The sequence below is a fragment of the Oncorhynchus keta genome, chromosome 2 (genome assembly GCF_023373465.1).
Source record: "Oncorhynchus keta strain PuntledgeMale-10-30-2019 chromosome 2, Oket_V2, whole genome shotgun sequence".
Lineage (NCBI taxonomy): Eukaryota > Metazoa > Chordata > Actinopteri > Salmoniformes > Salmonidae > Oncorhynchus > Oncorhynchus keta.
Window position 1 is genome coordinate 6,537,501 of NC_068422.1, and position 22,679 is coordinate 6,560,179.

Here is a 22,679-nt window from a genome sequence, read left to right on the forward strand (position 1 = left end):
AAGCTGAAGAGAGAGAGAAGGAAAAACAAAGAAGGGAAACATGGAGAAGTTCACTGTACATTTGACAGTATAAGAAAAGGTGTGTGACACACTGCATATTCTACTGGAGGACTTCTCCAAATGATTGAAACAGAAGTTGGGGAAACATATGTACAACATTCGACACCAATACTCCAAACTGAGAGAATTAAGAGAATCTGCAGAAAGAGGAGATCATTGTGCATACTGACTTTGCAGAGAACTCAGGGGCGCAACTTTCACTGGGGATGGGGACGGGGGGGACATGTCCCCCTCACATTCTGAAATTGCATTTTTGTCCCCTTCAGTTTTATCATTTGAATTTAATACAAAATGAGGCAACGGTGTGCTTTAGGACCATGCAGACACCTCCGAGCGGTCGGGTAGGCTGTTTGGAATGTTTATCCGACTGGATTGAAACTAATTATAATTATTATTTTCCCCCCACTTCTAAAATCAAAGTTGTGCCACTGAGAGAACTACCTGTGTAAATACACCAGTGAAATCCAGGCAGTTCACTTTGGTGATTCTCACATGCAGGTGACCCTCCACACCTGTGTTGGACATACCACAAATGATACCGTTTCACTTTGCTTACTGAGCTCTTCTATGCGGATGACCCCTCTGCAATCTGGGCTCATCTTTCAAAAACACTGGCCTATGTCCTTGCGCTCTGCCCACTTTTGGAATGTTACTTTTTCTTTAAGTTAATTACATGTTTTACAGTGGTTGTTGTTTAAAATGTTTGCAATAAAATATTGTTATTTTTTACATAGATGTCTTTTCCACCACACCTTGTCATTTCCACCACACCCATATGTTTTAGGTAAATTAGTATACTATGTCTAATTTACATTGATTGATTTGTTTTAGATAGGGAAATCATATAGTTGTTTTCATAATCTCACTAAAAGTTTGGGTGGAAATATATATATATTTTTTTTATGATAAATAAATATTTTCAGCTGTCACAAAGGCAAGTTTATACATTCAGGCGTTATGTTGAATGATTAATTTTAGGAAAACCTTAAAAAGCACTTAAAATAATATTCAGTGCAAGTTAATGAACAAATGTATAAGAAATGTGTTGTAAAATAATTGTATGATATTTCATTTGAAACTAAAATGGATGTTTAATAATGTGATGGAAATTACATTTGTCTATGGCTGTCTGAGAAAAATGAAAATATATACATTCCTGAATAATACGATCGCAGCTATCATCGGATATTATTTCTAGACAAAGCAAAGATGATTATAACACTGGTAAAATGGTGTTCAATACATTTTCATTCGTGAAAGCTTGCCGGGATAAAGTGCCCGAAGATGTAGAATCACCCAAATACTGAATTTGTTAAACCATTTTACTGGAATACCCCTCGGAAGAGGAAATCGCATTAGCAGAGTTTTAGTTATGAACGACCTCCGTCCATTCATCAAAATGTTTTAGATAATGCAAATAAAACACACACCATTTCATTCCCACTATTTTGACTTTAATCAATTAAGTTTTGTTTAATTGGAAACACATACACATGGTTCATTTACGTTTGAAAACCAGGAAACAGGAAATAGCTTCAGAAAGAGGTCTCCTTAACGCTAGCGCACTTGAGTTGTCATTGTTCTTGCTGTTCTGTCTCTTAGACGCTCGCTAACTGTCTTGCAGAATGGGACTGTTGCTGTTCTTTTCAAACGCAAGGTTCAATCCCGTACACATAGACAGACTAGTTTGATTAGAATGCCAGACGTCCCGTGGGCGAGAGGTAAAGTGGAAAAGGAAAAGGTTCGAACCTTTGGCACGCGCTTCGCTTTCACCCCAGCGGAGATGCACCTCTCTCGTGCATTGTGTTCCACTTGCATTTGAGGAGCTCATGGACAACCACGGTAAACTTAGCCAAATACAGCTCCTCCACAGACTCTGAACAAGCAACACAAGAAGTTGACAGCAAAGATCTGCAATCAACAGAAAGAAAAACAAACTCCAACTTGCGTCTGTCGGGTAGGGCATGTCACTGCTTCACTGTACAACATGGACAACTTCTAAAATGACAAACGTGGCACTGAAATAACACTGTTATCACTAAGTTGTGCCTGTGTAGGGTTGACTTCATTACAACCTTTATTCCTTACTTAGGCCCTATTTGTTGTCATGACAGTTTATATACTTGTTCAACAAGTATATACTTGTTTAACAATAATGAAGTAATTTTATCTACGCTATCCTCCACAGCGGCTGTGGGTTTCCAGTGCTGGCCCTTCTTTCTGGGCCAAGTCATTGACACCATCTACTCCAGCTCCTCGGAGGACTTCAGTGCCTCCCTCTGCTCTCGGTGTATCACGCTCTTAGGGGTGTTTCTCTGTGGGGGCGCTACCAATGCAGCCCGTGTCTACCTCATGCAAATCTCAGGTGTGTGTCACCATTTGCTTCCAGTGCATGCAGAGGTTTCCATAACGATTACACAGGTGACTGACTATGAGGGAACTAAACCTACTATCTCTGAACATTTTCATGACTGTTTACACTTTGATGCCATACAGAGGAAATGTGTTACACAATTAGGTTATGACTCTTGCAGGGCAACATATTGTAAGAAATCTACGCGTATCCCTATTTTCCTCGATTCTGAGGCAGGTTTCTTTGATAAGACCCGTACCGGGGAGCTTATTAACCTAATCGCCTGTCTGCCAACACGGCTGTCATCGGGCACTCCCTCACTGACAACCTCTCCGGCGGGCTCCGCGCTCTCGCGCAGGCAGCAGCTGGGATCAGCATGGTGGTGAGAAACAGGTAAACTGGTTTCTTTTCTCTGTACTGGTGTCAGTTCTAAGATTGTGAGTCACATCAGAATGTAAGTCAACTGGTTTATTGTCATGAGGAAGATGTGATTTTTTTTCATCCCTTCAGGTACGGCTTTCCTCGGGTGGACACTACACAACTTTTAAAATCCTAACATCGCTGAGCCTCTCACATGAAATAACTATCTGTAGTTGTTTGTCTTGCCAACATTGTAGCGCACACACTAAAATAGTGATGAGCTATGGCTCAAAGCAGCCTTGTAAACGTTCAGTCAGACATTCACTCTTGCCATACAGAGTTGAATTGAATAACATTTCTTGTGAACTTCAGACCTGTAACGATTTGACACTTTCGCTTTGGTTAAATGCAAGTACAAACGCATACTATTAGTAGCCATTGCTCCTGCTCGAGAGTACACATTATGTGATGCAAAACGTAATCTCACTGGTTTCTCTAGTGAGCTCTCATTTGCCATTGCTGATCACCGCTCTCAAATCTTGTTGATTTGCAAGAGCATTGCCGAACCTGTGCCGATAAAATCAAATATATTTGAAAATATTGGGACCTATGTGACTACTTAAAGACGAGATCGGTAGCCCTCAGATTGCGTCTTTGACCTGCAAACATTAAACGAGTGTAGGTGACGGCCCCATGCCTACTCAAACGCATCTCGAAAACTGGAACCGCTAAATTATGGCCAAAATCGTGTCATGTACACCCGATTTAAACGGCTCCATTGTTCTGGTTACTCTACGTAGATTGTTGACTGTCTGTTTTGATCAAAGTTATTTCTGTCACAACAAGGAAATTAACATTTAGCAAGTCACTTGAGTTTCTTCCTTGTTTACTGTATTCCTAGGACTTTGTTTCGTAAAGCAAAACTGATACTCTGTTGTTCTGTCCTCTTGTAGTTGGCAGAAGAGCGTATCAGCAACATGAGGACAGTTTGTGTGTTTGGTAAGGAGCTGACAGAAGTGGCCAAGTATACAGAGAAGGCCAACTACATTCTCTACCTGGCCAAACAGGAAGCTGTTTTGCTGGCCGGGTTCTTTGGAGTGGTGAGCATTCAGCCATTCAATGTCTCCCAATTTTCCCTAAAGAGATGGTTGACATTTTGTCAATCACGTCAATTGAAGTGTACTCCACCCCTTTGGTCTTTTGAAAGACAGGAATCACAGTTGTCTGATCTGTGATGGAAGCTTGTGTTTTTCTGACCCTGGCCTATGTTCCTTCAGGGGCTATTGGGTTGTAACTGCTTTTGTATGTTGTTTTTTTAGACAGGACTCAGTGGCAACATCATCATCCTCTCTGTGCTGTATAAGGGAGGGCTATTGATGGCCACCGAGCACATTTATCTTTTTACCTTTATTTTACTAGGCAAGTCAGTTAAGAATTCTTATTTTCAATGACGGCCTAGGAACAGTGGGTTAACTGCCTGTTCAGGGGCAGAACAACAGATTTGTACTTTGTCAGCTCGGTGATTCAAACTTGCAACCATTCGGTTACTAGTCCAACACTCTAACCACTAGGCTACCCTGCCGCCACATAACTGTGGGAAAGCTCTCTTCATTCCTCATGTACGCCTTCTGGATGGGCATTAGAATTGCAGGTAGGGTGCATATAATTGTCTCATTTCCAATCCATGCATTCTGAGGAAAACCCCAGCTCATTAATAAATGAACATATCACACTTACATAAAAAACGGATTTTCAGTTGCTTAGCTCATCTAAACATTTGTTTAATTGTCTGTTTGGTTGAATAGGGATGAGCTCGTTCTACTTTGAGCTGATGAAGGGTTGTGGAGCAGGGCCACGGCTGTGGGAGATACTGGACAGGAAGCTTGATTTCCCCCTTAATGGTCAGCATCATTCCCCTCTAATTCTAGACCACACTGAGACAGCATTGAGCAACTAAAGGGTAATCTGTAGGTCCAGCATGTGTCCTTTGCCTACCCGACCCGCAAAGATGCCCCTATCTTCCAGGCTCTGTCATGGCCGTGGTAGGCCCCAGCGGATCGGGCAAATCCACCCTGGTCTCCCTGCTGCTCAGGCTCTATGACTCAGGTGAGGACTGCAGCCATCTCTTACAGCAGCTTCATGCTGTAAGAGCATGAAGCTGCTCGCATTTCCCTACATTCGCATTAGCATCTGCTAAACATGTGTATGTAACCAATAAAATGTGATTTGATGTCACTGTGTGCATGTGTCTTACATTTCATCAAGTCTTCTGATTTTGAGATCCCTGTTTTGCTCTGTAGGTGTGATCACTATTGACGGGCATGATGTGAGAGATTTGAATCCTTATTGGTTGAGGAGTCACATTGGAACTGTTCGTCAGGTAATCGCTCACATGATGGCATTATTAGTTGACCACATGTTCCCATTGTTGTGGCTGAGCTGTTGTTGTGAGGTGTGGTCTGTCCCTGTACTCTGTGGGTCTGCAGGAACCTGCACTCTTCTCCTGTTCCATCGCTGAGAACATTGCCTATGGAGCGCCCGACTTTAACACGGGCACAGTTCAGGAAATCCACCGGGCTGGACAGATCGCCAACGCCTACGAGTATGTCTGAGGTTTCCCCGAAGGCTTTGACACAGTGGTGGGAGAGAAGGGTGTTCTACTGTCAGGTGAAACAAATGCATAGATTTCCTAATGATGGTGTTGGACTTCATTGGACATTCTCAACCCTGAATGATCTGACTACAGACAGATATGGGTTTTGTTATGGAGTTCTTCATCAGCTTCTTTAACAGCTGGAATGGAATGACTTATTTTACTTGAACCAACAGGTGGTCAAAAACAGAGAATTGCTATTGCAAGGGCTCTGCTCAAGGTAATTTAATTACACCCAATTGCATGTGTCAACAATGGATGTTTTTAGTTATATGAGCTAAAGTAATGTTTACTTCCCTCGTCTTCCTTCAGAACCCCAAGATACTTCTACTTGATGAGGCTACAAGGTAAGCGATGTGCATAATCACATCACATGTTTTATTTCAGCCTCTTTCTCTTCATTTTGTACAGTTAAGCAAGGTCAATAAGCTGGGTGATGTCAAACAACCCAACAATATCATGTGAGCTATAACTTGAGGTTACTTGCGTTAACCCTGGTTATCTGATAACAAGTAAGGTCTCTCGCTTCCCAATAGCGAGAGACCGAAACAAGTATTTGAAAGAGAACTCAATGGACCTCTGATCTAATTCGAATCAATTAATTTTAACTTACTTTTTTTTTTAAATAACAATGTTTCCTCCCCTATTCTCCAGTGCCCTGGATGCAGAGAATGAGTTCCTGGTCCAGGAGGCTCTGGAGCGGCTCATGGATGGGAGAACGGTGCTGATCATCGCCCACCGCCTCGCCACCATCCAGAACGCTGACGCCGTGGCGGTGCTGGGCCAACGGTGTGTGGTGGAGTGTGGTCAGCACGCACAGCTCCTCGGCAACTACCAAGGCCTCTTCAGGAAGCTGATGGAGAAACTAGCCTCCTTCCAAGAGGGGCAAAAGCAAGCGTTGAAAAGAGCAGAGGACAGGGGAGTTGTTTAAATGTAGAGAAAGTGCCTTTACAGTAGCTGTGTGGTGATGTGCTCTGCTACACTCCTCAGTACGTCAGTGTGTGTGAATCAGATGAAGCTGCATGTGCATATCAAATAGATCATGGATGATTTTGGAATGTGAGTACTGCAGATATCTCATAACTGCTGGGATTCATTTTGAGATGGTCAATGGGGTTGGCTTCTCTTCTTGAGGACACCCAACTCATTGCGGATCCTCAAAGAGGTTAGTTTTTCCTGAAAATAAGGACATTAAAACTCTGAAGTATGTCACGTAAATATTGTCAATTAGGCAGATTTATTTCCAAGACACGGCAAACATACAGAGAACTGAAATACAAGCTACATTGTCATAAATGTAGATGATAACCAAATAACATCTTATATTCTAGGTGCTAAAGCAAGGAATGAACCGCCACTGATCAGTTATGAAAATTATGTGCCTATCCATGAAAATATTCTGCTATTCAAAGGTGCTTTTGGGACTTTGCTACCAGTTTGGTGAACATGTCTGAACAATCTAACATTCAGCAGGTAAAATTTAATTCAAATCTATGTATTGCCCTAGTTAACACACCGGACTCCAATAATCAACTAATCATGATATTCAGTTTAGAATGTAATTAATTTAATCAGCTGTGTTTTGCTAAGGGTGGGGGAAAAGTGTGACACCACTCTGGCCCCCCGTGGACTGGAGTTGCCTGGTTCCTACATCACTTTTACTCATATCTATATAAAATCTCTAATTGATATTCTGTGAATACTTTTTCAAATTAACCCCCACTAATAGCCCTACTAATACAGCAGATGCAGTTCTGACATTACATGACAGGTTTATATCATACTCAGTCATCACATATTCTCTGAAAATATTTCCTCATACCAAAAGAGGGTGCTATTACCCTATTGATTTTTTTCTCTCTCTCCAATCCATGTGTGTAGTGTGTTTTTAAAAAGTTAGAATTTTACCTGAACTACACTGAACAAAAATATAAATGCAATATATAAAGTGTTGGTCACATACTTCAAATAAAAATTCCCAGAAATATTCCAATATGCACAAAAATAGCATTTTTCTCAAATTGTGTGCACAAATTTGTTTACATCCTAATTGGTGAGCATTTCTCCTTTGCCAATATAATCCATCCACCTGACAGGTGTTGAATATCAATAAGCTGATTAAACAGTGTGATCATTACACAAGTGCACCTTGTGCTGGGGACAATAAAAGGCCATATGCAGTTTTGTCACACAACACAATGCTACAGATGTCTCAAGTGATGCAGAAGCGTGCAAATAGCCTGCTGACTGCTGGAATGTCCACCAGAGCAGTTGCCAGATGCTTGAATGTTAATTTCTGTACCATAAGCTGCCTCCAATGTCGTTTTAGATAATTTGGCATTATGTCCAACCGGCCTCACAACCGCAGACCTCCACATCAGATGAGTATTTCTGTCTGCATTAAAGTTATTTTGTGGGGAAAAGCACATTCTGATTGGCTGGAAGAACTTGACTGGCCTGCACAGAGCCGTGACCTCAACCCCATTGAACACCTTTGGGATGAATTGGAGCCAGGCGTAATCGGCCAACTTCAGTGCCTGACCTCACTAATGCTCATGTGGATGAATGGAAGCAAGTCCCCGCAAATAGCCTGCTGACTGCATAGGCCCACCCACTAGGGAGCCAGGCCCACCCATGGCTGCGTACCTGCCCAGTCATGCAAAATCCATAGACTAGGGCCTAATGAAATTATTTAAATTGACTGATGTCCTCATATGAACTGTAACTCAGTAAAATCTATGAAATTGTTGCATGTTGCATTTATATTTTTGTACAGCATAATTTCAGTTCGGATATCTGGGCTATCCAAAACAATTCCTTGTATTTTTGCCTAATCCTAATACACTACATGATAAAAGGTATGTAGACACCTGCTGGTCAAACATCTCATTCCAAAATCATGGGCATTAATATGGAATTGGTCCCCCCTTTGCTGATATAACAGAACATTGCTTTGGGGACTTGCTTCCATTCATCCACATGAGCATTAGTGAGGTCAGGCACTGAAGTTGGCTGATTACACCTGGCTCCAATTCATCCCAAAGGTGTTCAATGGGGTTGAGGTCAGGGCTCTGTGCAGGCCAGTCAAGTTATTCCACACCGATCTCGACAAACCATTTCTGTATGGACCTCGCTTTATGCACGGGGCCATTGTCATGCTGAAACAGGAAAGGGCCTTCCCCAAGCACAGAATCGTCTAGAATGTTATTGTATGCTATAGCGTTAAGATTTCCCTTTGCTGGAACTGAGGGGCCTAGCCCAAACCATGAAAAACAGCCCCAGACCATTATTCCTTCTCCACCAAACTTTACAGTTGGCATTGCGCATGGTGATCTTAGGCTTGTGTGTTGCTGCTTGGCCATGGAAACCCATTTCAAGAAGCTCCCGACGAACAGTTCTTGTGCTGATGTTGCTTCCAGAGGCAGTTTGGAACTCAGTAATGAGTGTTGCAACCGAGGACAGACGATTTGTATGCCCTACGCGCTTCAGCACTCTGCGGTCTCGTTCTGTGAGCTTGTGTGGCCTACCACTTTGGGGCTTAGCTGTTGTTGCTCCTAGACGTTTCCACTTCACAATAACAGCACCTACCGTTGACTGGGGCAGCTCTAGCAGGGCAGAAATGGGATAAACTGACTTGTTGGAAAGGTGGCATCCTATGACGGTGCCACATTGAAAGTGACTGAGCTCTTCAGTACAGACCTTTCTACTGCCAATGTTTGTCTATGAGGATTGCATGTCTGTATGCTCTATTTTATACACCTGTCAGCATCAGGTGTGGCTGTAATAGCCAAATCCACTCATTTGAAGGGATGTCCACATACTTTTGGCCATGTAATGTAGGTCAGGCCATGAAGTGCAGTCTATCTGTCATGAAAACAGAGGCACCAAATTAATGTGACTAGAAGAGAACTCTAAACCTCATTAAAGCTAGAATCCTTAATTGAAACAATAAAGCAGACACCCCATCTCGGTTTTGGTAAAAATCTGAGAGATGGCCCTGGAGAAATGTAACCACTCTCAAATTCATAGACAGAGCTATGGATGCAAAGACTAGCCATCCATGACATCAACACTATAGTTTAATCATATTTTGAGGCTGTTTGTTGACATTTACATTGTTTACTAACTGTGAGGTATACAAATATTATATTTTGGGTTTTGATGGGGTACGACAGTTGAACTAAGCTCATGAGGTGATTGGATTGAATCCCAGCCCTAGTTTATCCTTGCCCTATTACACTCATATAAAAAAGGTTATAGAAAAGTTTATATCACTTGCTTCATATATGGCACCCCTAAAGGTTCTAGGCAGTTCAAGAAAATTGGTTAATTGGGCTTCTGTATTAAAACCTTTAGGGGTACCATAATACATAATATACTAACAAGCAATAGAACCACTTTTGATTTTATTTAGAACTTTTTTTCTAAGAGTGTAAGGTTCTCTAGATCAGGCTGGAGTGGTCTTCTGAGTGGCTAAACTGGGGCATCACCTGCTGGGGCAGACAGTTGAGTGGCAGCAGCTGGGATTGCAGACCTTGTCAAACCAAACCAGCCTCAGATGTAGAGCTACTAAAAAAACGCTTTATTTATTTTGTACAACACAATATATAAGATCAAGTGAATGGAATGACTCATTTTCACCGAATTTCAATAGAAAATCATGCTCAGCAGCTATTCATTTTCATAAAGACAGCATTCTAAGGTTAGATATGAGATTATTGGATAGTTTATCGTGTCATGTGGTCTGGCTACACTGCTAACGGTTTAGACAGGGTCGTCATGGCAACACGGAATTAACCCTGGCCTCCTGTGGTCTGTCAACAAATGATTTGACTGGGGTGTTGCTGTGAGCAGGTGACCTGGACTATTTCTTTAAAAAAAATATATATATATATACTGTATAATAAATGTATTACTAGAACTGGTTTTAAACCCAATAAATAACATACTATGCTGCTTACCATAACATGCTTAGTATAGCTGTTATGATCTGTTTCAGTCTGATGCTGGCCATAAATACACTGATGGAATAATAATACCTTTATTTGGTCTTCTAACAAAATCTACATTTAAAAAAATGATAACTTTGTATGCATGCAACTAGCAAATAGCATCATGGAAATAGTTCATTAAACGTATGCTACAAAAGGCCTGAGTCAATGGGGCATCTGTCATTGTTTCGATAACCCACTGTGATCTAGAGCTCTAAACCGAGTAAAATCCCAAAGATCAAACTAGCAAAAATTACAGACCAACCCATTGTTAAAACGGCTGTGCAATTGCATTAAAATTATATGAAAGGAATTCCATTCTCAAAGGAGCATTCACATTTTTGTAATCAGCCTGCAGTAGTTTGACAGAACAAGTACGTAAACGACCTTCTTTCCTTGGTGTTGTCATTCCTATATGGCTATAAGGTTGCGGTCCTTGATAAGGGAAGGGCTTTCCAACCGGGATCCTGTTTGCAGTTAAAGTTTGCTATGCCATGAGGGTGTCTTACAAATCACAGGCTCTCCATATACGGCTCTGGCACCGTGGCTTGGAATCAGGACAACAGTCCCATACATGGAGAGCCCTGCAGCTCACTTCGAAACCGGGGAGCCCTGTAACCTGCCTTCGAAGTCTCCCCCTGTCACCCCGAAGAACCTAATATGGATGACGGCTGGGTATATGTCCAATGGAATACGTAGACATTCCCAATGGTGGGTAAGGGAAATAGGCCGAACGCGGTGAGTATATAAGTTTGGAAGTGCCACTGTAGCTCGATCCAGCAGCAGTTGTTTTCCGTGTTCTGAGCTTCATTTGAGACAGACAAGGTAAGAACCTGGAATCAACACAAACCTCAAAGACTGGATCTACTATTTATGGATTAATTTCAATGGAAATACTCTTATTTGTTTTTATTTTACATCTGCGGGACCAATTAATATTACACAAGATACAGATAGTGATGTCACAGGCTCTTCACCTGAAGAAATTACTAATGGAATGGTATAGGCTACAACATGGGGAAAGGTAGAACAGTGATCAAATACACATTTTCCTTTCTATCAGATTATTTGGTAAACACTTGTTTGTAGAAGCCTAATATACTTGCCTACCTTTATTTTCTGTTGTGAAATAAATTTGAGTTTCATGGAGTTGAGAAAAACTAATTGCAGAGATCATTACACTCATAGAAAAAATTAGTGTAGGCCTATAACATGGGTATACAATAAGGAGAACATGTCCAGTAGGCAATTCAGCGGGCGACAACATCAATGGGTGAATCTCTCGGGCTAGAAGATCGAGGGTTCGAGATCTTCTCCCTGCTTGTTTCATTACATTCGTGTCAAACGACAGTGCAGGTGCTTGACCGGTGAGCGCGTTCCTGTAAGACGAAGAGTCGCAAACTAGAGCGAGGACGCTCTCTTTGAAAGGAGGGAGTAGTGTAACGACCCTGGGTTTATAAACGCGGATATCGACTTTGTCGCTTGAGAATGCTTTTGCGGCACGGCACAGTCGATAGTGCGCTGGACTTCGGTCTAGAAGGAGGGTTCGAGACCTGCTCCCTGCCTGTTTCATTACAATAATATCGACATAGTAGCATGAGTAAATGTTATGATTATCTAAACAAGTCCTGTGTGTTAGCTGTCATTTGTGGTTTGTACAATACATAATAAGTTGGACATACAGTTTCGGTGTGCATCGTGCGCTATCTTGTTCTGTGATGTGTTACACAGCTCCGACGTGCGTGCGCCAAGCAGAAAAATTAACATACATTTTTACTTGTATTATTAAGAACCCAAGATGTGTGACGACGACGAGACTACTGCTCTTGTGTGCGACAACGGCTCCGGCCTTGTGAAGGCTGGCTTCGCCGGTGATGACGCACCCAGGGCTGTCTTCCCCTCCATCGTTGGTCGCCCTCGTCACCAGGTAAGATCTGCTCTCCAATGATGTTTGCAACAGGCCCATATTATGCACCCCCCCCCCCCCCACCCCACCCAGTAAATCCTGTATTGTCCATCTATGCGTTCACACTTAATGTTTTGACTTGGAATAGGCTACGTCCCCATATAAACCAACGAGTCTCCTCTTTCCTCCAGGGTGTCATGGTCGGTATGGGTCAGAAGGACTCCTACGTAGGAGATGAAGCTCAGAGCAAGAGAGGTATCCTCACTCTGAAGTACCCCATCGAGCACGGTATCATTACTAACTGGGATGATATGGAGAAGATATGGCACCACACCTTTTATAACGAGCTGCGTGTGGCCCCCGAGGAGCACCCCACCCTGCTCACTGAGGCCCCCCTGAACCCCAAGGCTAACCGTGAAAAGATGACCCAGATCATGTTTGAGACCTTCAACGTCCCCGCCATGTATGTTGCCATCCAGGCTGTGCTGTCCCTGTACGCCTCCGGTCGTACCACTGGTAAGGAATGCAGAGTTTACGCATCTAAATAATTAACCTGAAACAACATATCGGCTACGTGGAGCCAACCATGTCTCTTTATTATGAGTTCATTCAGATGAATATTGACGTTTTGGTTTATGTTCAAGGTATTGTGCTGGACTCCGGTGATGGTGTGACCCACAACGTGCCCATCTATGAGGGTTATGCCCTTCCCCACGCCATCATGCGTCTGGATCTGGCTGGTCGCGATCTGACTGACTACCTCATGAAGATCCTCACTGAGCGTGGCTACTCCTTCGTCACAACTGGTGAGATTTCGTTTGCCTTGTTTTAGTAACCATGAGAATGCCATGCGTAATCTGTCAAATGAGAAAAGACGCACAAGACGTTCGCATTTGGCTGTGCATAATTGCAATAATTTGTTCCATTTTCTGAGCAAAAATACTTCTTCATTTACAGCCGAGCGTGAGATCGTGCGTGACATCAAGGAGAAACTGTGCTATGTGGCTCTTGACTTCGAGAACGAGATGGCCACTGCTGCTTCCTCCTCCTCCCTGGAGAAGAGCTACGAACTTCCCGATGGTCAGGTCATCACCATCGGTAACGAGCGTTTCCGTTGCCCAGAGACCCTCTTCCAGCCTTCCTTTATTGGTACGTAATCATCGTATAACGAGTAGGGGTAATATATATGCCTGCTATGTTGGTCGAATTAAAGAGATTATGTTTCTAATATGATATGATCTGAACAGGTATGGAGTCTGCCGGTATTCACGAGACCGCCTATAACAGCATCATGAAGTGCGACATTGACATTCGTAAGGACCTGTACGCCAACAACGTGCTGTCTGGCGGTACCACCATGTACCCTGGTATTGCTGACCGTATGCAGAAGGAGATCACTGCCCTGGCCCCCAGCACCATGAAAATCAAGGTAATTATATAATCGACAACCCAATGACAATATTCTGACATTTAAAATAACTTTTTGGAAAAATAAAATAGATCTCAACAATACAATATTAATATGTCATGTCATTTAAAATCTAATACTCAACTTCATTCTCTATAGATCATCGCCCCCCCTGAGCGTAAATACTCCGTCTGGATCGGTGGCTCCATCCTGGCTTCCCTGTCCACTTTCCAGGCCATGTGGATCACCAAGCAGGAATACGACGAGGCAGGCCCCAGCATTGTCCACCGCAAGTGCTTCTAAACCTATCATCGTCTCCAGTGTCTGCTTTCTCTGGATCGCGAAGAGAAACTTCATGTTGTTACTGGACTTTTTTTGCCACGCTTTTATTTTGTAACCATGTTACCTGGGGAGAAAATCTGCAAATGTCAACCAACATCAACAAGAACGAAACATACCATGTTATTATTCAACATGTGAACGTGAATGTACATAAATACTAAGTTATTAAAGTCCATTATTTGGTATTTTCATACATTTCTGTTTTGTAATCAACAGCCTATGTTAGAAAAGACATACCATGATCATCATGCAATGAACCAATAGGCTTGCCTACTAGTGCACATGCACAGGTAGACTGCATGGGAAATTTAGGATTTTCATTCTGAATGCAATGGCACTGTGAGATAATAGGCTATTGGAAATATCAAGGTCAACCACATTCATTGTTATCCAATTTCACACATTCGGACGTTTGCGCACGCGATAAAACTGCATGCAAACTGACTTGCGTGGAGTCTTAAGACTCTTGATTTGGCTTGGAGAGAGTGAAAGGTGACTCTCGGCTATTCCTTCGCTTGAATGTGCTATGCTTGCTCCTTCACGGGTATTTTAAACTTCGCAGCAACACAGATTTGACACTAATCTCATATTCCAATGACATATTCTTCATTTAGAATACATGGGCAAATAATTGAACACAGTTTTAGAGCAAATCTTTCACACATTTCAAACTCTTCAAAGCGCCCGCCCCATCCATTCTTTTGAAAAGACAGGTCAGCCTATCCACGATTTTGACCAAACATTGCTCTAGCTATCTAGCACACTGATTGCAGGTTACTAATCAGTTGCTCATATTAGCGCTGGAGCAAAACCCTGCGCACCAGCACTCCGGGAGAAGAGCTACTCAGCGCATTCTGCAGACATTCATTTTAGCCACAACATTCCTGTATTCTAGGCAACATTTACCACCTATTTAAATGCATCTGATCAGACTCATGTTATACCATGTTTCATTTGGTCTGTGCATTCTCACCCTATTCTCATATATTCGGCCACCTGTTGGGAGGAAATTGCATTCTAAATGGATCTCAACTCCGGGCGGGGCTTAGACGTAGCAAGCCTATGATTACAGCACACGAAACACCATCTGTTGTGTTTTGCTTCCGTGAAACCCGAGCCAGTAACTCTATATGCTGTAAGTATAATACATTAGAATGTTCAAACCTACGATTTGCAATACAGTTTCAGACATTCTATAGTTCTGTGCAGAATTAAATCGCATAGGCTACAGCGTGCATAATCTAGTTATCTTGCACATTTTGCATTCGTTGCTGTGTAAGCTACATTACCTACATTATATAGTCGTTTTATTTTCCTACTTAGTGCATTCTGACAATAGAATATGGAGATTGATATGCTATTATCAGCTTAATTTTCCAATAATAATCATGTCATACCAGTTTAATAATTAATTACATAGTGAATGCAATGCAATAACGATTACATTACAACACGCTTTATGGCTAATTGGCTAGAGCTTCAAATAAGAATTAATGATAAAAAAAACACCAATTTCTCTACACTGAAAATATTATGGCATAAAATCTAGAAGAGTCGTTTGAAGAACGTCCTCTGTATGACGACGTTTTTTAAGAGGGCGGCGCATTAACGGGTGCTTCAACTTTGCATCACACAGCTGTTCAGCCATTGGCGTCTTCTCTCTAGGATTCGTACTACACCCCCTATGTTTTGGTTTAAATGTCTGGCGCGGGATGATTAGGCTAGGTATAGTCTGGTATTGCTCGCTACTATGTAACAGTTTTACATTGTAACAAGACAGGAATTAATTCAAAACATTTTATTTTTGATAAGGGTCTAACAAACGGAAATTAAGAATGGTTACAAAGAGGATCCGAACGGAGTATATGAAGAGATTCAAGGACCCGGAATGGGAAACCTACGCAAAGTGTTATGAGGAGATGATAAAGTACAGACTGACGAGAAGGCTTTTGGAACAAACTCATAATCCGTGGTTTTGGAACAATGACAGTGACTCGGAATCCAGCAGGTCCACTCCTCAAAAGAATAAAGTTGAGCCATTGGTCCTAAAAGAAGATTCACAACGAGAATGTGCGAGAAAGATTCCACCAAAAGAACCATTGGAACAGAAGATCCCCATTTCAGAAGAACTGCAAGAAGTTGCAACTCCGGAGAACTCACCACCCATTGGTAAACATGTTTAAGGTCAATGTTTACAGTTTTATTATCAACTATTTAAATGTTTGTTTCGTTATACATATATCCTCAGGAATTTTCTTACAATGTCTTGCACAATTTCACCTATGTATTAAAGATGTTTATGCAGATGGGAATTAGCTGTTAGCTAAATCTAGTAGCTAACAGCTACCAAAGACTCGTGTTTTTGTTGTACATGGTCTCTGCCTGGTCAAATAATGTTAAAATAAAATAAATAAATAAATAATGAAACAATAGGACTCTCATACTGATAAGTTAACATGGAAAGATAAAAAAATATTTATATCACACTGTTAACTGTTTCTTCCTACAACACTTGCACATATTAAAAACTAAGGTATACTAAAACAATTATTGAACTCATGAGTATTCCTCATCCCTTCCTAGATGTACAGGGTTCTGTGGACGTAGGCTGTGGAGAGACAGAGGAAGAGAAGCTGGGACAAGGATTAATTGCCCCTGAGTCAGGGAAGAAGCCAGAGGCCCAAACTAAAACCAAACAGTCCAGAAAGCACCCCAGGGCATGGAGCCAGCTACGGAAGCCCAAAGAGACTGACAAGAAAAACAGGCACCCATTTGCCCTGTATGGAGGGGGTGATAAGCCAGCTGAGATGGCTAGGAAGAAGACTCACAATGTGGGTCCAGCTGCATCAACCAAGGAGGTGATTACTCACAGCCAATGCAAATTCCAAAAGGTCTGTCAAGTGTTTAAGTGTAGTAGGTCAATGGGGTGGTTTGTCAGACCCAGATTAAGCCTAGTCCAGACCTAAAAGGAATGTTCAATAGAGAATTTCTGGTAACTGGCCCATAGTATTCCTTTACTTAATTTCACTAACTCTTGTGGTCCTCAGATCCACCAGTCTGCATTACGGGCCAAAACCAGACGGGAGGTTGAGAAGCAGGTGCAGAAAGTGGACAAGTGGAGAGTGCGGTCTGCAGAGCTGGAGAAAGTGACCATAACCAAACCTGACTTTGACCCCTGGATGACAGAGTACATGCGCTGCTTTTCTGCCAGGTCCTGATAGATATAGAGTGCAATACTTTTGATTAACACAGGACGGGGAATATGGTATTTGAAATCAAATAGAAAACATGAAGAATTATTTTGTTTCCAAAGTTTGCATTCACCATGCTTTTCTCACAGCTTTTAAAACTTTTTAATGTTCATACAGTACAGTCGTGGCCAAAAGTTTTGAGAATGACACAAATATTAATTTTCCAAGTCTGCTGCCTCAGTTTGTATGATGGCAATTTGCATATACTCCAGAATGTTATGAAGAGAGATCAGATGTATTGCAATGTCCCTCTTTGCCATGCAAATGAACTGAATCCCCAGAAAGCATGTCCACTGCATTTCAGCCCTGCCACAAAAGGACCAGCAGACATCATGTCAGTGATTCTCTCATTAACACAGGTGTGAGTTTTGACGAGGACAAGGCTGGAGATGACTCTGTCATGCTGATTGAGTTCGAATAACAGACTGGAAGCTTCAAAAATAGGGTGGTGCTTGGAATCATTGTTCTTCCTCTGTCAATCATGGTTACCTGCAAGGAAACACGTGCCATCATCATTGCTTTGCACAAAAAGGGCTTCACAGGCAAGGATATTGCTGCCAGTAAGATTGCACCTAAATCAACCATTTATCGAATCATCAAGAACTTCAAGGAGAGCTGTTCAATTGTTGTGAAGAAGGCTTCAGTGCGCTCAAGAAAGTCCAGCATGCTCCAGGACCATCTCCTAAAGTTGATTCAGCTGTGGGATCGGGGCAGTACAGAGCTTGCTCAGGAATGGCAGCAGGCAGGTGTGAGTGCAACTGCACGCACAGTGAGGCGAAGACTTTTGGAGGATGGCCTGGTGTCAAGGGCAGCAAAGAAGCCACTTCTCTCCAGGAAAAACATCAGGGACAGACTGATATCCTGCAAAAGTGACAGGGATTGGACTGCTGAGGACTAGGGTAAAGTAATTTTCTCTTTTGAATCCCCTTTCCGATTGTTTGGGGCATCCGGAAAAAAGCTTGTCCGGAGAAGACAAGGCGCTACCATCAGTTCTGTGTCATGCCAACAGTAAAGCATCCTGAGACCATTCATGTGGGGTTGCTTCTCAGCCTGTCCCTGATGTTTTTCCTGGAGAGAAGTGGCTTCTTTGCTGCCCTTCTTGACACCAGGCCATCCTCCAAAAGTGGGCTCAATCACAATTTTGCCTAAGAACACAGCCATGAATAAAGAATGGTACCAACACATCCTCCGAGAGCAACTTCTCCCAACCATCCAGGAACAGTTTGGTGACGAAAATTCCTTTTCCAGCATGATGGAGTACCTTGCCATAAGGCAAAAGTGATAACTAAGTGGCTCGGGGAACAAAACATCAATATTTTGGGTCCATGGCCAGGAAACTCCCCAGACCTGAATCCCATTGAGAACTTGTGGTCAATCCTCAAGAGGTGGGTGGACAAACAAAACCCCACAAATTCTGACAAGCTTCAAGCATTGATTATGCAAGAATGGGCTGCCATCAGTCAGGATATGGCCCAGAAGTTTATTGACAGCATGCCAGGGCGGATTGCAGAGGTCTTGAAAAACAAGGGTCAACACTGCAAATATTGACTCTTTGCATCAACTTCATGTAATTGTCAATAAAAGCCTTTGACACTTATGAAATGCTTGTAGTAACATATTAACACATTACAAAATATCTAAAGGCACTGAAGCAGCAAACTTTGTGAAAATTAATATTTGTGTCATTCTCAAAACTTTTGGCCACGACTGTACACTCCTACTCCTTCCAGGGTTTTTCTTTATCTTTACTATTTTCTACATTGTAGAATAATAGTGAAGACTTCAAAACTGAAATAACACACATGGAATCATGTTGTAACCAAAAAAGTGTAAAACAAATCAAAATATCTTTTATATTTGAGATTCTTCAAAGTAGTCACAAGTTGCCTTGACAGCTTTGCATTCTCTCAACCAGCTTCATGAGGGAGTTACCTGGAAGGCATTTAAATTAACAGGTGTACCTTCTTAAAAGGTCATTTGTGTAATATTTGTCCTTCTTAATGTGTTTGAGCCAATCAGTTGTGTTGTGACTAGGTAGGGTTGGTATACAGAAGATAGCCCTATTTGGTAAAAGACCAAGTCCATATTATATCAAAAACAGCTAAAATAAGCAAAGAGAAACGACAGTCCATCATTACTTTAACACATGAAGGTCAGTCAATGGTTTCTTCAAGTGCAATTGCAAAAACCATCAAGCGCTATGATGAAACTGGCTCTCACGAGGACCGCCACAGGATAGGAAGACCCAGAATTACTACCTCTGCTGCAGAGGATAAGTTCATTAGAGTTACCAGCCTCAGAAATTGCAACCCAAATAAATGCTTCCCAGAATTCAAGTAAGACATCAACATCATGTGGTCAGAGGAGAATGCGTGAATCAGGCCTACATGGTCAAATTGCTGCAAAGAAACCACTTCTAAAGGACACCAATAAGAAGAGACTTGTTTTGGCCAAGAAACACGAGCAATGAACATTAGACTGGTGGAAATCTCTCTTGGTCTGAGTCCAAATTTGAGATTTTTGGTTCCAACCGCTGTGTCTTTGTGAGACACAGTGTAGGTGAATGGATGATTTCCGCATGTGTGGTTCCCACTGTGAAGAATGGAGGAGGAGGTGTGATGGTGCTTTGCTGGTGACACTGCCAGTGATTTATTTAGAATTCAAGGCACACTTAACCAGCATGGCTACCACAGCATTCTGAAGCAATACGCCATCCCATGTGATGTGGGACTATCATTTGTTTTTCAACAGGACAATGACCCAACACACCTCCAGGCTGTGTAAGGGCTATTTGACCAGGAAGGAGAGTGATGGAACGCTGCGTCAGATTACCTGGCCTCCACAATCACCTGACTTCAATCCAATTGAGATGGTTTGGGATGAGTTGGACCGCAGAGTTATGGAAAAGCAGCCAACAAGTGCTCAGCATATGTGGGAACTCCTTCAAGATGGTTGAAAGAATGCCTTGATGACAGCTTTGCACACTCTTGGCAAATGGTGGCTACTTTGAAGAATCTGAAATATAAAATATATTTTTATTTGTTTAAAACATTTTGGGTTACTACATGATTCCATATGTATTATTTCATAGTTTTGATGTCTTTACTATTATTCTAGAATGTAGAAAATAATACAAATAAAGAAAAACCCTTGATGAGTAGATGTGTCCAAACTTTTGACTGGTACTGTAAAGTATTGCATCCAAATCATGCATTAACTTAATTCAAGTTTCACAACGGTCATGCACAAAATCCTCTGAATGATGGAATTGTTTATCTTGCAGTAACAATGTGCAGTAAATAGTCCTCCGTTTGTGAAATCCCAATATCACCGTCCAAAGGTATTTATACACAGAATGACACTCGATAGTCCTGGTCTCAGCTTATTACACCGCCAGGCCCCATCCCCCAGGGTTACTCTCAGGAGGCATTAGGCTTAGGCGGTATACCGGGTTATTTTGAAATACAGACAGTATGATTTTCAAAACCATCTAGCAGAGGGCACGTGCTACGTTACTGCTTATAACTAATTAAAAGTTAACTAACGTGCCAAATAAATTATTTCCAGCTCAGGACTCCAGCTATGCATTTGATTTGCTGACCTGCAAGATCACTCTTATTGGTTACAACTGAAACAATCAATTCCCTCCTGTATCAAGATCCCTGCTGCCTAAATGAGCTTTTTGCCTTCTTTTTTAAGTTTGGAAAGAAATAGCGCTCCTTGTGTGCACTGCAAGTAATACCGTATACCCCAGTATGGTACAGGTACGTTGGAAAGGTAGGAAAATCTGGACACAGCATAGATGTCATTGATAAACCTCTCCCAAAAGTGACCTCAATAGCACATTGACCTCAGTGACAATGTTCTGTACATACTGTAGATAATGAAGGTCAAAATTTAGTGTATGTGGATGTTCTCATGGTCAAATCTATTTTTTTGGGTGGTTCAGTATTATGTTATGGTCTTCTGTTGTCATATATTCATTTTATTTGTCAGTATTATGTTTTAACACCACAGGTTTTATTGTAAAAGACCATAAAACAACGTTTAGAACTAATTTGGATTAAATAATGTGCAATAAATATATGCAATAAGTTGTAAATAACTAATATTATGTTTCAAATAGCTATAACAGGGTCAATGCTTTCGATTACAGTGATCATAACCACAGGATGCATGAAATGTAATAATCTACCAGCACCGGATAACAATTGATTCACTGATATCTGTGTGAGTAAGCTGCAGTACACAAAATGTCCATGTTGTGAAGTATAGAACAATACAATTTACTGCAGCCATTACATGGAGGTCTAGATTTACTCAAAGCTTTGAGACATCTTCCTGTCAGTATAATGACCTGTCGGTGCTGAAGTGAATATGTTTATGTGAGGCTACATTACTTGGAATAAAGCCAGTAGGACTCGTGAGTCTAGATCACAGACAACCTGTAAGGAGGGAGCTCATTTCCAGCTCCAACAGATTCAAAATCTCACCACTATTTTCTTGTTTCAGTGTTATTTTGTATGTTCAAACTTAAATGTTTACGCTTTTACACATTTAATGGTACTGATACTGAGATCAGATTGCATTTTGATATTGTGTGCTATGCTTAAAATAATGAATAAACTACTTTTTTTTACTGAAATGTGTGACTTGGAAAACATCTACCAGAAAATATTTGTTACAGTAATGAGATTGAAAGGCATATTTCGCCTGGATACTCAACAATTTGTCAGCAAAACCACAAATATGCCTCAAATTATATCTAATGTTGGAATGTCAATTAACAAAAATATGGACAATGCCATCCATTACTATGCTCATGTGTTACATTAAGGGGGCAAAGAGGGAAGGTGGGGAGAGGACATACCATCATGTAGTAGTGATGTGCATTTTCTGTACTGTAACTGTCAGTGCCTTCTCTGGGAAACATACTAATATATCGCGATCTTGCTCCAGCAAACGGTCAATCTAAGCAGAGGAATGACATTCTGGAGATTGCCATTTCTAACAGGGAACTGAAAAGTCCCGATCTGCATTGGGAAAAAGGTCATTGAACATTGGGAAAAAGGTCATTGAATGAAATGACGTGTCAATATTAACTTTGGTGCAAGGTGTCAAAAGGTAAGTAGATCACCGTGCATTAGCTTCCTGTCTGTGAGCCAGCTTATCCACCTATTTAATAACAAAAACTGCACAACTCCATAACTATACGATTACACAGATATGACTAATTAGACTGTTACTATAGTTTTATTAAATCAAATCAAATTTTATTGGTCACATACACATGGTGAGCAGATGTTAATGCGAGTGTAGTGAAATGCTTGTGCTTCTAGTTCCGACCACAGTAAT

The 22,679-nt window shown here is 41.6% G+C and overlaps 2 protein-coding genes and 2 pseudogenes across 4 annotated transcripts; 3 read left to right on the forward strand and 1 right to left on the reverse strand.

Annotated features, from left to right (window-relative positions):
* The window catches only part of LOC118371018 (unhealthy ribosome biogenesis protein 2 homolog), a 42,546-nt pseudogene extending 41,887 nt beyond the window's left edge, over positions 1-659 (reverse strand).
* Positions 660-1,562: 903 nt separating this feature from the next.
* LOC118371007 (ATP-binding cassette sub-family B member 10, mitochondrial-like) lies at positions 1,563-10,576 on the forward strand (annotated as a pseudogene).
* Positions 10,577-11,075: 499 nt separating this feature from the next.
* On the forward strand, positions 11,076-14,264 carry LOC118371006 (actin, alpha skeletal muscle 2). Its single transcript, XM_035756293.2, has 7 exons — positions 11,076-11,242; positions 12,208-12,344; positions 12,515-12,839; positions 12,968-13,129; positions 13,281-13,472; positions 13,571-13,752; positions 13,891-14,264. The coding sequence occupies exons 2-7, from the start codon at positions 12,216-12,218 to the stop codon at positions 14,032-14,034; spliced, it is 1,134 nt and encodes a 377-aa protein (XP_035612186.1). The 5' UTR covers positions 11,076-11,242; positions 12,208-12,215; the 3' UTR covers positions 14,035-14,264.
* Positions 14,265-14,406: 142 nt separating this feature from the next.
* ccsapb (centriole, cilia and spindle-associated protein b) lies at positions 14,407-21,969 on the forward strand. 3 transcript variants are annotated; one of them, XM_052471174.1, is made up of 5 exons: positions 14,407-15,208; positions 15,886-16,242; positions 16,657-16,931; positions 17,121-17,284; positions 20,076-21,969. In XM_052471174.1, exons 1-5 carry the CDS (start codon positions 15,019-15,021, stop codon positions 20,278-20,280), a joined length of 1,191 nt encoding a protein of 396 aa, XP_052327134.1. In that variant the 5' UTR covers positions 14,407-15,018; the 3' UTR covers positions 20,281-21,969. The 3 variants fall into 3 exon arrangements, with proteins under 3 accessions (XP_052327134.1, XP_052327156.1, XP_052327145.1); XM_052471196.1 differs by having other exon boundaries at positions 14,407-16,242; XM_052471185.1 differs by having other exon boundaries at positions 17,121-20,215.
* Positions 21,970-22,679: the final 710 nt, after the last annotated feature.

What these genes read in the sequence shown, in the direction of transcription:
- LOC118371006 (XM_035756293.2), top strand. Translation starts at nt 12,216, where the DNA reads ATGTGTGACGACGACGAGACTACTGCTCTTGTGTGCGACAACGGCTCC. An exon ending in CTACTCCTTCGTCACAACTG is followed by an intron (nt 13,130 to 13,280) that starts GTGAGATTTCGT and finishes CTTCATTTACAG; the next exon opens with CCGAGCGTGAGATCGTGCGT. An exon ending in CTTCCAGCCTTCCTTTATTG is followed by an intron (nt 13,473 to 13,570) that starts GTACGTAATCAT and finishes TGATCTGAACAG; the next exon opens with GTATGGAGTCTGCCGGTATT.
- ccsapb (XM_052471174.1), top strand. Translation starts at nt 15,019, where the DNA reads ATGTTTCATTTGGTCTGTGCATTCTCACCCTATTCTCATATATTCGGC. An exon ending in AGCCAGTAACTCTATATGCT is followed by an intron (nt 15,209 to 15,885) that starts GTAAGTATAATA and finishes ATTTTTGATAAG; the next exon opens with GGTCTAACAAACGGAAATTA. An exon ending in GGAGAACTCACCACCCATTG is followed by an intron (nt 16,243 to 16,656) that starts GTAAACATGTTT and finishes ATCCCTTCCTAG; the next exon opens with ATGTACAGGGTTCTGTGGAC.